Here is an 18472-nt window from a genome sequence, read left to right on the forward strand (position 1 = left end):
TCTGACTTTTTATTTGAACAATTATGAAAAGTACCTTCTTACAAGGTTTCGTTTTAATTTCTTTTTCAGGCTTGTTACCTTTCCTAATGTTCAAGACTGGTCTTCCACAATCACCCCTTGTCCATGTGATGACCTTTCACCTCAATCAACAATACACATTTTATTTTTCTGCAAATGTTATTCTTTTCCCAGAAAGGTTGGGATTCTGCCCCTACTCAGATTAACAGGTCTTAGATCCTGTCGCCCTGCATATCTATCTCTGCAATCTCTGGAGTCAAGTTTTATAGCGAAGTTCATAGCCAACTTGTTAAAAGCCTGTATTAAATATCGACGCAATCATGAGTAATTTATATTTTCACTTAGTGTTTTCAAAATTATGTGTTTCTTTCTCTTTTTTTTAATTTTGTACATGATATGATTGATTTGCTCTGAAAAACGTCTTTTACTAAATGTATAATTTTAAATGCTTTTGTACTTTTTATGGTTGTAAAAACAAATGGCAATCGAATAAAAGTTTATGAAACGAAACGGAAATGAATTTACAGATCTTGAAAGATTGAATACTAAGGGCCTAATTTATATAGTAGTGGTTCAAGTTCACGCTATATAAAACTTTATAAATAAATAAATAAATGTATACTTCATTGTAACGGTGATGGAGTACACATACCGCCAACATAATGGTCTGACCGCCCGATTTAGATGCGGGCAGACCATAGGTTTGGATGCACTGGTGACTATTCCATCACCGCTATTGCCAAACCTCTCCCACAGAGGAAGGGCCGTCGGAGAAATTACTATATGTGTGCCCAGCCAATCAGGATGGGTAAACATATAGTCATCCATGTACTGGTCGTCACCACATGCTAACCCTGGTGATGAGGGACAGTAAACTGGTTATAGTGCTCCCCTTGAGGCTGTCTCTCCTGCTTATTGGTGTTCCTCTGAAAATCTTCCTCACTGTTTCTCATGACCACTGTACTGGGTGTTGTCTCTCATTCTTGCTAGATGCATCTCTGGGAATGTCTAAAACTGTCTGGTACCTGTTTCGGTGTGTGCCTTATTCCCTGTTCGTATCTGTGAAGTCTTGAAATGTGTTTGCCTCTGATAACCTCTGAAGCAGTGTGCATTTGCTTCTCCCTGTAGAGCGGGTTTTCCAATTTATCTTTTGTTCTTTTCAAAAGCATCTCCTGTAATCTTCAAAGGTTTGTCTTTGCAATACTTTTACCGTGTGTGTTTTCTGCCTTTGTCTGTTTAAGCATCAATCAGGTTATTTTTCTGCGATTGCCTGCTTTCTTACATCGGTCTGCTGCTCCCTGTCTAGTTGTGTGTCTGCAAAAGACTTTCAAGTTGTTTGTCAGTAATGTCCTTTCGAGCAGTATATGATTGCCCGCCTTATCTAGCGGTATTTCCGTGCCTAGCCGCCGTGGTCCAGGTCTTTTTTCCGGTCTGGCTGTATGTTGTTTTTCCTCCTCATAGAGCTGGCCCGGCGGGTGCACTCGGACTCTCGGACTCGGCGCTGTTTCTCAGACTGGCACTGTGCCTTGAAGCATCGGAGAAGCGTCCGTGCCCACCAGCAGCGCATGGACGTCCTGGCGTCGCGCTTTGTCTGTCGGAGAGCGCTCAGCCACTGGAAGCACTGTATCCTTCACACTGACCGACCGACTGAAAGGGGCCACGGGAGGGTGTGTGACTGAAGAGGAGCTGTCTGGAGACTGGAGGTCAGCTGACTGATCTATGTGTGTTTGAAAGCATCGACGTATGGGCTGAATGTATCTACGCAGGAGATTATGGCCTGTGTTTGAATAAAGCGCCGTTAACATTGCGGTAGGGGGAATACATGAGGCAACATTAAAACAATTCTCTGCACCCCATGACCCTATTTTCTTTCTTTCTTTCTTTCTTTTTCTTTTCTTTCTTTCAATTTCATTCTTTCTTTCTTTACATTCTTTCCCTATCATTCTTTCCTTTTCATTATTTCTTTCCTTTTCATTCTGTTCCTTTTCTTTCTTTATTTCTTTCTTTCTTTCTTTCTTTCTTTCCTTCTTTCCTTTTCATTCTTTCTTTCCTTTTCATTCTTTCTTTCCTTTTAATTCTTTCTTTCCTTTTCATTCTTTCTTTCCTTTTCATTCTTTCTTTCTTTCACATTAGATAACACTTGTGATTGGTGCAGCTGGAGCCACGGAGAGAGGTTGGGAGGTCAGGTGATAGGGCATGAAAGTAGGGTGCACCCTTCACAGCCTGATGCGGAAGGGTAGGTCAGAGCTGTTTATAATGTAGTGTATTCCTAAATCTGGCTCAGATCTGGTGACGCAGTCTGAAGAGCGCTCGCTCTGGGTGCAAGCCGAGGGATACCACCGGCGGCATCTGCTGGTAAGACATTAAAGTGGAACTATGAAAAGAACCCCTTTTGGACCGGTCATCATGGCTGCCTGTTGGTACCCGACTGACACCAGGCCATTATGTAAACCTGATGCATTGAATATTGCCATTTCTAATTGGGCTGATAGTGTCTCTTTTAGTTCATAGCACGTTGCTGTAAAGGTTGTATCGGTGTAATTGTTTTGTGAATATGATGATTGTTGACAACGTGGCTGGTGAAGAGATAGGGGTGTACCCTCGCTTTCTGTATTTCCCCAAGCATGGTAGCCTCCCATTGTCATGGACAGGCATGGTTTGTGTGGCGTCACCCAATGCCAGACCGCCAGCATACAGCCAGGACTGGGCCTCATTGTGTGCCGCAGCGCAGTCATGCACTGGACACAGACATGCAACATGCGTGGCCTCACCCAGTACCACACTACAGGTATACATTGGGCATTGAGCCTCACCCAATGGCACATTGCAGGCCTATCCTTTACTGTGGGTTACACATTCTTACATTTTCTTGTGGGTTGTCCTAAATTTGGGGGTTAGTCCTGCGCTGTTGTGTGTCATAGGCATGTTAAAGTACATATGGATACTGCAAAGCACCCTCTTCATGGGAACTTGACGAGAACCTTGTTGTGGCATTGCCCCATGATCTATTTCTGTGTCCTTGTGACTTAATCAAGCTACCTGTCCACCAGTGCGCTGCAGCGGCTTAACAGGGGCATAACGAACTGACTAAATGTATTGACTATACACCACAATGACCTCGCTTGCTGTCTGATTGCAAACATCAACCAGTTCTTGCCCTGATTGAGTTTCTGTCTATACCTATTCAGCAGGAATGGGTACATGTTTCACTTTTGTCACCCGCCTTGCAACATCTTACTTTATTAGCAGTCTCTAGTTCTACCAACTTCAACCTTTGATAGAGCGCGCAGGTCACCTAACCAACAATTTTACCATATACGCATCGGGCCCATAAACTTCAATTTATCATATACATTAATCGGGTGACCTTACACTCTACTACCAGTAACCCTGGTTCCTTCCTATTTATTTTTACTGTACCCGACGTACCAATCCTCTGTTACGGGTACCTATGATCACAATGGATCAGGGAGCTAGCTGTAAAAGAAAGGCAGCAACACAAATACCAACTTTATATTCTGTTTGTATTCATAAAGACCACAGACTACGAGGAAGTTTTAAAGATTTTATCTAGATTTCAGATTCGGAAAACATGAGGTTCACAACCATTAAGCAATCTATAACCAGAATTACAAAGAACACATATCCATAAAGGAAATAGATCATGCTAACCATTTACGGTTCTAAAGAAGGGTAAGAACAGGGAACATGCTAATTAGGAGCTTCAGAGTTTAGATTTGAACGGATTGTCTAAAGACAGGGAAACATTTAAGAAACATACTAAAATGTTACTACTGGAGAAATACTTCAGATAAAATGGGTATAGGAAAGGACTTGGTTTATAATGCGAGAATTTGGAATACTATACCACTATAGGGAAGGAAAAAGTGGAACACACTATAATTCTAGAAACATCATTTCAGTCAGCTTAATAGAGAAAATTATAAAATACATCTACTTTCATGAACGATATGAAGAATTGTGCTTAAGGGAAAGGAAACATAGGAGCATGCTAGAAAACAGCAATCATTTATGACCTTTTCATTTAGTAGGTTGCGAAAAGCATGGAAAATCAATATGCAAGATATGTCTTTATTAAAGCAAAAGACAGAAAAATAGAAAGGTGCAGTATAGAGTTTCAGTACTATATTTACCTAGAATGGTGTGAAGACCAACCCTGGCCACAGGTCAGTTAAGAACGGGAGGGACCCCAAGGAAGGACAGTCATCAACAGGACAGCAGGTGCAGAATAGACACCCCAGGACAGGACAGGAAACCCAGATTAGGATTAGGACAGGACCACCAAGGCACGACCAGCACCCGCAGTTCGGAAGCAACGCCTGCGCTCCACCCTCTCTGCAGCTATCAGCCAGAACCCCGATTGGGTTATCGAATTCCCCAGCAAAGTGCTCCGCCAGCACTTAAAGTTTCTTAGCAAACCCCTCGAGTCTATGGAAAGTTTGGACAGAGTGCTCCGCAGCTCTCAGTATCAATCACCTATTGAGTGCGTTGGGTCAGTGACAGGTCAGCTATTCGGACAAGTCGGACAATTTCTCTAGCTACACCTAGGCTAGTTATACTGTTTTCGGGTCAGTGTACCACCCCCCAAATGTTGCAAGTGTCCGAATCCCCAATTTCGATTGGTCCCCAAGTAGGATAGGTCAACACACCAATCACATTTCATTTCTACAAGCTCACATTTACATTTTCTGTGACCGCCTATTGGTTTTGGGGTTCCCATGACATACTCTACAGAATACAATGGAAAATAATACATTTGTATCATTTGCGGAACAGTTCAGCTTCTTTGCTAGGTGAGGGTGCATCTTCCCAGGCACAGCTTGGCTGGGACCTCTGTTGGCACCGCTTCAATGTCTCCGGCAGAAGACTGTCATGCGCAGTAAGGTCACTCAATATGGATTCACGAGTGTCTCTCAGACCCTCAAGAAACGCGGTACATGAAAAGTAAGCGAAAACAAATTAAAACACAGAAATAAATGAATACACTGTATACCATGAATAGCTACTCTATACCCCTTACTTTATAATATCTATAGCGTTAGGGTAAATGCGGAACAAACAACTTTGCGAAAGCAGCTTTGCAAGCACGGAGCATATGAGGAGACAAAGCGGCCATTTTAGCTGTATTGCGCCTGAGCAAATCTTTCCCACCAGAACTGCGAGTACGTCACGTGAGTGTGACCAACGCATGCGCAGTAGAAAACCCCGATAAGCAGCGGCCATTTTAGTGGCAAGCGTATTAATGTTAGTAAACACATAGGCAAGCTTCACTGGGACACCCAAAATGTCAGAATAACGGGGAAATTAGTAAAACAAACATGTTGGATTAATCTATTATATGTTATTCGAGGTTCATGAATTCAAGCAAGTCGCGTAACGTGCGAATCCTTGCTCCATCACCTTTACCATCTAGTTCAAGCAACTCGTGGGTCGTTTATTTTGATCAGTGCTGGATTCTTCTCCCACTTTTATATTTCATATTGGAACACATGTTGATTCATCTTCCAAGGTGCTCAAGGCTTATGGAATATGTTCCATTCATTTTACTAAAATACTGGTAATAAAACACAATAAAATTCAACTAAATACATTTATTTTGTGGAAATTTGTGAGCTGTTTCGCCACGAAAATCACGTTTGGATACTGAAAATCCAATCCTCAATAAGCAAAAATGTTTTCACTCAGAAGCAAGCAAAATGTGAGATGTAGTGCTTACAAAAATTCCCAATAAATAAATACATTGATATCAATATAGTTGTAACATTATAACTTTAATGTCTTTGTTATCCTTTTTAATATAATTCATCTATTTATGGGCTTTCAATCAATATTATTTCACACATGGTTATAATATCAATGCATTTCCATTACCATATTATCCTTTCTTCAGGATATAAGAAATTGTATTATTATTTTGGGTCGGTGACTACTCACCTCAAGGAATTAATACAACCACTGTCAGGCAGAGCCTTCAAAGTCACTGAATTAACCTGAGCTCAGCCTTCTGGTAGCTTTGCACAGAGCAGACAGGCTTAATTTAGGGCAATGTGTGTGAAGTATTTATGCAGCACTAGAACAGCAATAAAAACACCAAGCAATACAAATCCCAAAACAAATTGGAAAAATTGAGAAATCCAATGAGGGGAACACAAGATGTGAATTTTTTAAAGTATTAAGTAGAAACAGCGCCAAAAAGCACAAAGCACCAATGATAGTGGTTGCTGTAGAGCAGGAACTAGGCGCAGTTTGAGATCAGATGCAAAAAATTGAAGTATGCGGTGCACACCTGAGATTGACAAGTTTAGACAACTGATAAACCGTGATTAGACAGGTCATTTAAAGACTCACCCCCCCCCAAGTCTCTTTAGAATCTCAAACCGTATTTGATTAACAGTGGTGTGCCAAACTGAGGATGAAAACTCCATCTAATCAATTTTTCCCACTTTTACCCTCCAAAAATTAAATTGTATATTTTAAACGTCCTGGAAGTTGCGTGTTTGATGTCCTTGCCATTGGAGTATTTTTGGATAATAATTTGATTTTAAATGAAAACCTTTGTCAACCTAGTGTAAAAAATATATGTATCTTATTTTTGGAATTATTTTTCCTACTACCAAAACCCTTTTGCTGTCTTTTGACATCCATTAGGCTTAAGCCTCACCCACTCCCACCAGGTAGACAAACATTGATCAACGCCCCTTACCCACCATCAAGCCATTAACATAACCTGAGCTTGCATCTCACCCATTGAAACAAATGAGTGTACCCCAAGGAGTAAGATCTATTCAGTATGTAGGGGTAAAGCTCTGTACAGTGTCAAATGCAAAGGTGCAGCCAACCATTGATTGGAGCAGTAGCTGGTTTGTGGACTGTTACTGCATCGTAATGAAGTGTTCTTTATAGAGGTGTCGGAACCCAGGTATAGGCTAAGCAGTTAGCCTATCATAGTGTCAAGAGGCTCCTACACGCTGAGCTTGTGGCTTGCCAGATGACAGCAGAGAGGCTAATACCATGCTGTTGGTCCCATCCATTGTTAATAATCCTACATATTGAGCAGTAGTCTGTGCCCACTCTCACACTGATGCCGTATGCTGAGCTCCGGTTTGAACCATATTAAATGAATAGGCTCATACCAAGTAGAAGGTCCCATGAGGTACTAAAACTCGAACCTTTGTTGAGTAGTCATGTAAATGTAAATGTTTTTGAGCTTGTAAAGCGCACTGCTACCCGTCCATAGGTCTCCTGGCGCTGTATAACTCTGGGGAACCCGTCCTGGCTTTCCCTGTGGGATGATCCCTGCACCCAGTTTTAATTAGGTGACGTATATTAAGCATGGGCCATAGCATTGTAAATAAGCAGGTGTAACTCCTGTAGAGTGTCCCACGAGAAACTAAAATGTAGGCTTATGTTGAGAATTGATCTGCACTCATTTTTTGTATGCTGAGAAACAGAGCGTGTGGCACAACCGTAAATATGCAGGCGCACACCAAGCAGTTGGTCCATGCTGTGTAATACCAAGGCACAGACCATGCTACATGAATGCACGCACAGAACATTGGCTTCACTCATTGTCAATAGAGGAGAATGCTACGTCGTAGTTCCCATTCATTGTGAAAGCACAGTCAAAAATTGGACATTGCCCTTTGCCTAGTTTTAGTGTGCTGGCATTGATTGAGCAAGGGCATCGCTAATTTGAAGAAAAAAGTAAAAGCACTTGTACACCAAGAAAGTGGGTCTGGTCCTGTGTCCGATACAGATATCCTTTGAAGGCTTTGAGCAGTGGTCCCACAAAGTATCATAATGCACACCGTGCTTTAAGCTCTTTTTCGTGGTGCAGTGTACGCTGGACCTAGTGTCTGATCCTTCTTACTGCTGTGTTAAGCTGCCAGGACCAGTTTGCCGTCAGCCCTTGAGTATACCTTCCATGAATCCATTAATTTCCCAAACATGACAACAATCTCCCAATCCTGTACTTGTATATCTAGCGTTTAAGCTCATACTTCTAATTGGAAGAGTGAAACCACAGGTCCAGGAATGAAAAGTATTGTTGCATTCAAACCACGCCTTGTTGTATATGCTATGTCGCCATCTAGGCATGAATCTTCTCGCCCTTAATTCTTCCCTGTCTTTGCAGTGCATTTGTTTCAGTGCCCTACGGAAAAACATTGCCCACGCTCGCATGCAGCAAATCCGAAGAAACCTGGCTCTGCAACAGTATCGGATCATGGTGAGAGTTATTTCACCTTTATTCCTGTTTTCTTCCCCTGCCTGTGCTCTTCAGCTAGTCTACTTCACGCTCAAAAGTTATGTCCCTTGTTACTTTTCACCTCTATTAGAATTGCTTTCTGAAAGTCCCACTTACTTTTTCCACTTTTTTTGTTCACCATTATTCACATAAATGATAATTCTGCTGTTCTTTCAGTCTACAAGCGCTGTAACTATTAGGTGCTACTGTGGTGTATCCTAGGATCTTCATTGATAGTCATGAATGTAGAATATTTCCACCTGTGTGCAGGGATCCTGGAACATTCCATATCCATTTAGTAGGACGTACATTTAAAAGAGGTGTGATCTGAGCATTTCTAATGCTGTTACCACCTATATCACTTGCGATGGCTAATTTCTTTCTCAATTTGCAGTTTTACTCTTAAAATAGTATAGTGGCCTCTCAATACTACTGTACACACTATAACCTAAGGTCAAAGGTGAAAAGCTGAATAGAGGAAAAAAGTGGCCTGGTAGGCAGAATGTAAAGAGCAGCTGATAAGAGACAGCAACTTCCACATCCCAGCATGCTTTGACAGCCTCCGTTCTTTTTTCTGGCTCATGCTAACTGGATATCTGAAAATGTAACGTTTTTTTTTTTACTCGAATATGTTTTTTTTAACCTCACACTTTTATATTGCTTGTCTTTGAATTTTTAAACATGTCTGACTCATGTTTCACCTACTTTTTATCCTTTAAATGGCAATTTATTATTTGTGAGGTGGCCTTGTTTAGTAGGAAAAAGGCAGCCTCGTAACCACATGATCTGTGTGGTTTGTTTGCCACTCTCACACTCAGTTAAGGACTGTGAATGTTGTAAAAAGGTAAGAAAAGCACACCCTGAAAGACTACATAGGGATTTGCCTCAGATGCTAGTTTGAAGGCGCCTTTGTGGGAGGAGAGTAAATTACGCAGGATGACCAGGGAAATCACGTCTTACAGTATGGCCAGAGGCCCCCTCCAAAGTACTGTCACAGAGGGAGATCCAAAAAGAGGAAGAGGAGACTTATTCATTACAATTGCTCCTCCCATTTCGGAGACTCCAGATGAATGCCGAAGAAGCCGGTGTCGAAACATAGCACGGTACCAATATGTTGACTATCAAGGATTGTCTCCCTGCAGGGTCGTCATTGACGCCAAAAGGTACACTATGCATCAAAGACAGACCAGTCACAGTCGATGCACGTCTCTGCCTTTTTTTGACGTTGAGGCATATGTCACATGTTTTGACATTGAAGCACATGTCACATCATTCAGTCTCGCCGTTGTTGAAATCGACGTCTTACCATGTGCCTTTGACAGGGTCACTGTCAAGGTTCTTAATGTCTACCATGCCCTCTCAGTCACTAACAACCAAGTCAGTCATCCGCATTCGTCTCCATCTGCAGTGGCTTCTCCTGTTCCCTCCACAGCACCAAAGATGAAGATTCTGGCTGAGGATCCCCCTCAAGGTGTTACGTTCTCTAGAATATTCTAGTTGCAGGGTTCATATTCCTGACATCCTGGCACCAAGGACTCAATCATTGTGCCAACCCAATATATAAAACCAGTTGGACTGCAACCCCATACACAACCCACTGAGCAATGTTCGCATAAGATGTGTTTCAGATCATTTTCAGTCCTTTGAGTCATGTCAAGGATAGTAAACACTAAATCCTCTTTCCTAAATGAACAGCACACTCAAGGGTCACTAGAAAACGCAGTGTGCATTTTTAAATATTTATTTTAAAAACAAAAACCTAGTTTAGTGCATGTGATATTCACGGTTACCACAATGAAGATAACATTAAGCCAACAAGGAAGTCTGAGTAACGTGAACAGTACTGCCATGTATTCTATAGATCTGATATCTCTGTTTACTACTTCTTAGCACTGTCAAGTCAAGTCAAAGATAGCTTTATTTGATTTCCATATAAAAATCATAAAAAGCACATTAAAATACATGCATACAATAAAAACTCAATTTTACAAATAAAAATTTGAATAGATCATACTGGGACATTCTCTAAAAATGCATTTAAATACATAGTTAATACACAACAAATTGCATAGGTATACTACGACCTGGTAGGGGGATGCTCATTACTGATTAAATTCAGAAATTAAATTTAACCCATGGTAGATCTGCATCTAATCATACATTTTAAAAACTTTGCTACAGCACTGATAGTCATTTCGTCTTGCAATAGAAGTATCTTAAATAGGGCGGGTGTACACTGTCTCAAACCCCAATTCTTTAACAGAGGTATTAAATATCTCTTCCTTCCCCATACAAAAAATTTACAGAATAGAACAAAATGGATTGTTGATTGCGTGGAAGAATCATCGCATGGGCATTTAGTTAGGTTTTTCGACCAGTCATTTGTGGCTGGGAAAGTTACCAATCTAAAGTAACTACCAGTTCTCAGCCGTGCTAATAACATTCTGTTATAACTGGACTGCTCGGGAGCCAAGTACAGCTGCAAGCCAGGGCCCTGCAATAATAAGTGATGTTGAAAAACAGAAGCCTTCTTCCCCTCTACACACCAACGTTGATCTTCCAGAACCACAAAACAACATTCCTTAAGTGCCTTTCTGGAGATAGAGGATAGTGAGGAGGGCATATTATAGAATTCTGGATGACCTATGTTAGTTAAAAATTATTTTACATAGGAAAGCCACTGGACATTTTTAGACCCCTCATGTTTCATACAGTCCATAATAATCGCCCTATTAAAATCAGTTTCGGTGGAAGTCCATATCTTGTGCCATAAGAGCACTGGACTTATCCTGATTAGGTCTATTATATGGACCAGAGCAAGTTCCTTGTGACAAACATGGGTAGAGGTAGAATTGGGAACAGCTAACAGATAACGCAGGAAAGCGTTTTCCTTTACTTGAATTTCCTGACAATCTGCGACCCCCCAGATGCCGGCCCCATATAAAGCAGTTGACACACATTTGGCCTTGTAAATGTCAAGCAAAATGCGTACGGGCCTGCCCCCCAGCTTATTGGCGAACTGTTTCACTGCGCCTATAGCATGCGAGAATGCTAAGTTCCTAGTAGTAATAGCTGTGGTCCAGGTGCCTCTTTTATTAAAAACAATCCCTAAGTATGAAAAAGTACTGGTTAATCCTATCTTTGACTGATCTAAAAAAGTGTTGCAAGTAACCTTATTTTTTGATGAGCAGCACATGGTAAAAGTTTTCCCAATATTAATCTTTAGGCCCCTTGATCCCATATATACTGAGAAACTAGTTAATGCCTTCTGAAGGCCCACTTGGGTTCTCGCCATTATGACCGCATCATCTGCGTACAATAACACCTTCAGCGCGGCGCAGATTCCTGCGCTGTGCTGAAGGTTCTAATGAGCCTACCGGCTCATGACGGAACGGTTCCGTCATGAGCACAGCTCAATCGACGCTCATGACGGAACCGTTCCGTCATGAGCATCGAAGGGGTTAAAATGGGCACTGCGACACCGTCGATTTTGGGATAATCCACATCTAGTTTAATTAAATAAGTAATGTGAATGCAAAAGATTATTGATATAATAGAATGATACACCAAAGATTACAGGGAAGAATAGAAGAGAATACTTGTTAATTCGCCGACAGTTAAAGTTAGAAAACCTGAAAAGACTGATAGATGGTAAAAATGGTCAAATGTAACATGTAACATGTAATATTTGATATAGTTTAATTAAATAATCTGCCACACTATTGATATACAAATTAAAAAGAAAAGGTGCCAGAATACAGCCCTGACGGACACCTTTCATTATTGGGAATTTAGTGGTGCATTCGCCTCTCTTTACATAGCGCACCTTTGCCCCTGCCCCTCTGTACAATTCTTTGAGAAAATTAAGTATGTTTTGATCAATACCAAGGCCTAATAAGGTACCCCACATGACATCGTGGCTCAAACAATCAAATGCTGAGCTAAGGTCAACAAACGTCATAAATAAATTGCCCTTTTTTACCACCATGTATTTGCCTATTAACATGGCCAGGTTTAATCCTTGTTCGACAGTACCTAAGCCTGACTTGAATCCATACTGGAATTTGGAGAGAACACCTTCATCCTTATCCCATGTCTGTAGTCTATTTAATATAATTCTACCTGCCACTTTCATCAAAGAGTCAAGTAGTGAAATGGGCCTATAGCATTTAGGATCATTCCGATCACCCTTTTTAAATATTGGCACTACTATCGCTTCCTGCCAAGTGGGTGGAAATCCTTTAAAGTTACAGCTATTAAGCACATTTGCCAGGAGTGGTGCCCATAAAGTGATGTTATCCTTATATATATCTATTGGAATTCCATCAGGTCCCGGGGCTTTACTGTTTGTACTATCTACAATTGCCAGTTCAACCTCTGATACGGAAAAGACTATCTCCAAAGGGAACAGATCCGAAGGGACTGGCTGAGTAGTTATTGACTGGCCAGGGCTAGGTCTTTCTATTTTGCCCAGGGCGTCTTTCTTATATAACTCGGTAAAATGATTGACCCATACAGTCTCCTCTATGGCAATCTCTACCAGGTCAGATTTCCTTTCAACAAAGAAGGGGGCATTGACCGCTCTCCAAAAAGCAGTGTTGGCTCTCAGGGAGCACGCCTTGAGTAGAGCTCCCCAGGCGGCTTTCTGCAATTCGTTTTTCCGTTTTTGAAGAGCGGATTTGTAAGATGCTCTGGCAGACCTAATATCTTGCATGTTTTTAGGTCCTTTTTTTAGGGTTTGTTTTAAATAGGAGTGCGCTTTACTGCACTCAGAATTAAACCAGCCCTCAGCCTTGTGTCTCTCACCTTCCCGTAGTGTCCCTGTTAATTTGTTACTAATTTGTGCTGTGATCTTCTGGAAAGCTACTATGATCGCGGTTGGGTTGGGAGTTTCCTCAAGACAGGTCATGAAGTCATTTAACTGGCCCGCTACTAGACTTTGTAGAACATTTGTAGGGTTCACCCTGTTCCATTTAATTGAATAGCCATTTATTCTACTTGGGGAAATCCCATGACAATATAAGTTTTCAACTACATTAGACACTTGTCTATGACTCAACCCAGTGTCAAAAGTTGAACTGATCGGGAAGTGATCACTAAGTGCGATGTCCTCTGTTTTGAACGACAGGACACAACGGTGGTAACTAGTGGTAACAAATATATAGTCAATAACAGACTGTAGGCCCCTCCCGTTAAAGGTGGATTGGAAATTAACCTGGGGGTTACAAAGCTCGCTCGCGAATCCAAATTCCCCTCATATAGTAAGTTGTTAAGTAAATTCCCAAACATGGAATGGTCAAAGTGGGTACAAGGATCCCCCTTAAGATTAACCATACCGCATATATCTGAATTGATGTGGGGACATAGATGACAATTAAAGTCACCCGTCACTATAACACACCGTTCCTTTTCCCTCAGGTCCTGTTCCGCTGCATAAAGCATTATTTAATACTTCCAGAACACTTTTTCGATCATCATTCGGAATATTGTTATAGAGATTAATCAGGATGATATGCTGATTTCCTCACACCTTAAGTGAGAGTACCTGATAATAATTATTCCCCCCCCGTGTTTAAACACTTTACACTCCAATTGGCTGTGTTTGATATAAAGGTACAAAGCCCACCGGAGCACCTACCCCTACTAGTCTGCTGCGCTGCGGAGAAGTAAGTACGGTAACCATTTAAGTGTATCTCGGTCTGATCCCAGCATTCCTGAAGGCAAATTACATCGAAGTTGTCTATGAATGCCAGGAAAATGGGGTCCTTTACCTTTTTTGACAAGCCCGCTATATTCCAGGATAACAGGGCCAACCTACCCCTTTGTTCAACCTGGAGGATCCCTGGGTCTAGTAAGGTAACATCAGAATTGCTCTTTGCCTGGGATACGGGTACTATACCATTTCCATCACCCCCGCTTCCTCGCTTAAGGTCCTATGTTGGACTAATATGCTTTCTTCACCTCCTCCAATATGTTCAATCTCTGTAGTCTCTAGTCTATCTGCCTCCTTTGGCGTTAAGCAGTATATGGTGGAGGCTGCAACTTCATCTTTATCCCTTTTCTCGGGTATAGTTTTTAATGTTACAATAGGCCATCTGGTTGGCTCTCCCATTAAGCTTGCTGTACCGCTCCCGGCGTCCATTTGAAGACCCAGTAGTCGGTGACAGTCAGTCGACCATCTCCAGGCAACTGTACCTGTTGGCAGTCGGGATTCCTCTCCATCCATCCACATAAGCTACGTCCCTAATAGGGTTTCTGGAAGGGTTTTCTCCCCACTCCCCCCCAGTCTTGGTGACCTACTCTACGCCAATTCTCGTCATAATCAGGGCCTAAACGGCTCCTAGGGGGGTAGAAAAAAGTTGTTTAGTTTTTATCCCTTCAGTACTGCCTTGCGTTCTCCATGAACATATGTGGTCGGCCGTGCGTGGATCCTCAAAATTAACCAGAACGCAATCACCCTGAGTTGTTTTCCTCTCATGCCCCACCCAGGGAACCCTGCGCACCATTAAGATCTTGCTCGACCAATAAGGCGGTAACGGTCGGTTAATGTTGAGCCAATGTTGAACCTTGTTCTTTAGTGACCAACTAGGTTCCTCTATGAAATCTGCCAACTCCGGGACACCAGTCATAACCACCACGAAAGGGCTTGCCTCTGGGGGCAAGTTAACAACGAGTCTACCCTCTTGAGGTCCCCTGTTCCAATCCCTTTTAGAGTGCAAAGCAGTGGCCCTTGGGCGTGTTGTCCTCCTGCCTGATATGCATAATAGGATCTTTGCATTTACCTACAATTTTCTTCTCTGTGGCTTTAGGGGTCTTCGATTTTATGTTTACCACTGGGGCAGATGTTTTTTTAACTGGTAAGCCTACTAGTTTGTCATTGTTCGGTTTGTTTCCCCCTATTTTAGGTGCCCCCTGATTAGATGGATTCTTGGAATGAGCACTCAGTTCAGCCAACTGCTTTTCTATATGAGTTAATCTAGTCTCTATCGGAGAAAGGTAGATTTTGAAGAGCTCCCCCATTTTTATTAAAAGTTGGCTGTCCACGTCATCATCGTAGCTTACCCCGAACAGACTGGCCGAAGCCTCTACACTTCCTGGGCCCAGAACCTCAATTGTCGCATCTGTATGCCTTTGTTTACGCCCTCTCTGTAAAGTTTGGTCTGATCCCTCCCCTAGCTTTTTAGGTAGCTCACAGGTCTCCTTAACTTTTGTTACTTTTATTATTTCACTTTTTTTCAATATAGCGCCCTCCCTTATTCCCCTCAACTGCCTTGTGATTGTCTCATCTGGTGTAATATTCACAACTAGGTCTGGGGTCCTTTCTAATGCCAAGCTTAATTGTGAGTCGGATAAGAGTTGTGACGCTGACAAATCTACCATATTTGGCAGGCTATGCACATCTGCATGGACTTGTATGGAGCCTGTCTCCCTAACCTGCTCAGGGGTTCTAGCTAACGCAAAATGGCCCATTGACGATCTTTTAGCCAGTACTAAATCTTGGGACACTCTACGTTCCATAAGGGCAATGCCTTGGTCTATGACAGAGTTTGCGCTTATGATGAAGTTGTCTAAAGGACCTGTTAGCTGTGCCCCTCCCGCAGCCGTTTTACTCCTACTACCTCGTGTGGACATGGTAGTAGAATGAGCACTGTGTGCAATCCCAAGTCAAAGCTATAATAAGATAAATAAAAAGAGTGATGAAGCATACAAACAATTCACACAGTAGCAGGATTTAGAGGGGGGGGCCCTGCCCGGTCTTACTCGGTCTTTAACGGGCTTAAACGGGCTTAAACAGGCCCGCCCTTGGCCCTGGCTTCGCCCAGCGTGCGTCCGCGCGCGTCCCGCGTGCGCGGGTAAGCCAAAGACTAAATAGGAGGGGACGTGGGCGGGAAGAGGACCAGCAGCGGCAGATCAAAAGCCGCACTGCACGCTGGTCCTCGCAGTCCCGCGGGCAACCTGTGGGTCGGTCTCCTGGTGTGAGGTTCGGCACAGTTCCAGCAGTTGTAAAAAAGACCAGTGCTCCCTCGAAATTGACAGCACGAGCGGCTCCCGCGAAGCGGGGGCCGCGAGAAGTTGAGGCGTTTGGCAGGAACGCTCCGTCAGATGTCCAACAACCCCAGGTTTCACCAGCAAAGAAGTATTTGAGGGAAACCTGTCCTAAGAAATTCAGAAAAAAGGGCTTTCATAACACATCCACATTAGAGCCAAGATGAATAAACATTTCTCACAATGTCGGGAGGACCATACCAAGTACAAGGACTGTTGCAAATCAAAGCCTGTCCTTGGAGAAAAAAAACATTAGACAAAGTAACACCATACTAGGGTTACACAACGCATAGAACCCACAGAGATTGAAAGATGGGAATTTTGCAGCAATGAATCGGTTATAAATATTCATCAAATATGCTCAAATCTATATAGCCTGTGCACCAAATATATATAGATCAATACCCATAATACATATATATACACGCATACATGTATATATATATTTACACACACACACACATATATACATACACACATATACATAAACCTACAAAATATGCCATACCGCCATACATGAAACATACATCGAAGAAAAAAGCAAATGGCATCTCATAGTAAGATTCACAAAAATAGATGCCATCTCTTGTATTCTTGTATAGCAGAGCTATATCTAAATATGCATAAACACAGATAATACATATACCATTTACACGTATAGAAATATTGGAACTGAAAAAACCAGCCCATGATACCGCGCGCGGGTAAGCCGAAGACTAAATAGGAGGGGACGTGGGCGGGAAGAGGACCAGCTGCGGCAGATCAAAATCCGCACTGCACGCTGGTCCTCGCAGTCCCGCGGGCAGCCTGTGGGTCGGTCTCCTGGTGTGAGGTTCGGCACAGTTCCAGCAGTTGTAAAAAAGACCAGTGCTCCCTCGAAATTGACAGCACGAGCGGCTCCCGCGAAGCGGGGGCCGCGAGAAGTTGAGGCGTTTGGCAGGAACGCTCCGTCAGATGTCCAACAATCCCAGGTTTCACCAACACTCCCTACAAGTAATTTTGCACAAGTGGCACCCTATACTAATTTTAGCACATTAGTAGCACACCATTAGTAAAAGCCTATTGTGAGTTTTAAAAACGGTTCATATCCCATACCTGATTCCATGGTAACAATAAGTTCTACTTTCAACTCACAAAGACAGCTGTGTGTGCTTGTGATATGCATAGTCAACTATGCTACCACCCAGGCAGCTAGTGAAGTCCAACTGCCTCCCAGCTCCAGTTGAGGCAGTGTACAACTGTGTCTGTCCTTCTGCTGCCTGGCATGAAGATCTTCTCTGACATTTAGTTCTCTATGCCTAGTTTTATAAACTATTCAGGTCTTTGTTCAAAACCTTTTGAACAAACATTCAGCCAGGAATAGCATAACACCCTTTCAGCTATTTCTACTTGATCGGTCAGTGTCTCCTTGGAAAGACAACAAATGTAACAAAGTTATCAACCTTCTAGAAACACTTATCATTTCATGATAATAATGAAACATAAAATGGATCAAAAGCAGTGATTAACTATCCTGAAGATAGTCATGTACTCTTGATTATCATTTTTATAGGAAAACAGCAATATAAAAACGAATGTGCACTTAATCCGTCACATGCATTTACTTTTGATTAATTATAAGCATATGTGCTTTACAGAAGGGGATTTGAGGCCGTAAAAAGGCAAAAACATGGCATTTATGACAAGGAAACTTTTGATACTTCTACCAAAACAGTTGACCGTCCTGAGATATACATCCATGTCTCCTATTAGAAAGATACCTACTTTGATAAGCTTGGATTGTGGATGTAGTTACACTCCTCCTGTCTGTAGATCGGATGTCCTCTACCTCCTTGGGGACATTTTCTTCCTTCAATGAACAGTTGTTTTTTTGTGCCATTCAGCCCTTTAGTGTTACATTTTTTGACCTCCTAGTCTGATACTCTTCGTGTTCTTATGGAATTATATAGATATGTATAAATCCTCGTCTGATTTACAGTCTGATTTTTGTTCTGTCTGGTATATCGTGCAGTGAAATTTCCCAACTGGATACCTCTTTTTGAGATTTCCATGTATTGGGTTGCTCTTTATCTTGACCTCCTCTGCAAAGTGTGGTCTTAAGTGTCTGCTGTTGGCAATTTGTCACTTTCCTGTTGGTTCTTT

General features: G+C 42.2%; 1 protein-coding gene across 1 annotated transcript in view; it reads left to right on the forward strand.

The window, feature by feature from the left end:
• Positions 1-18472, forward strand: part of SFI1 (SFI1 centrin binding protein) — a 553452-nt gene that overhangs the window by 171479 nt on the left and 363501 nt on the right. Inside the window, exons 9-11 of the mRNA XM_078667725.1 lie at positions 1480-1641; positions 2303-2373; positions 8174-8266. Coding sequence (XP_078523851.1) covers positions 1480-1641; positions 2303-2373; positions 8174-8266 — 326 coding nt within the window. The remainder of the gene's footprint in view (positions 1-1479; positions 1642-2302; positions 2374-8173; positions 8267-18472) is intronic.

Source organism: Lissotriton helveticus, chromosome 11 (assembly GCF_964261635.1).
Source record: "Lissotriton helveticus chromosome 11, aLisHel1.1, whole genome shotgun sequence".
NCBI classification, from domain to species: domain Eukaryota; kingdom Metazoa; phylum Chordata; class Amphibia; order Caudata; family Salamandridae; genus Lissotriton; species Lissotriton helveticus.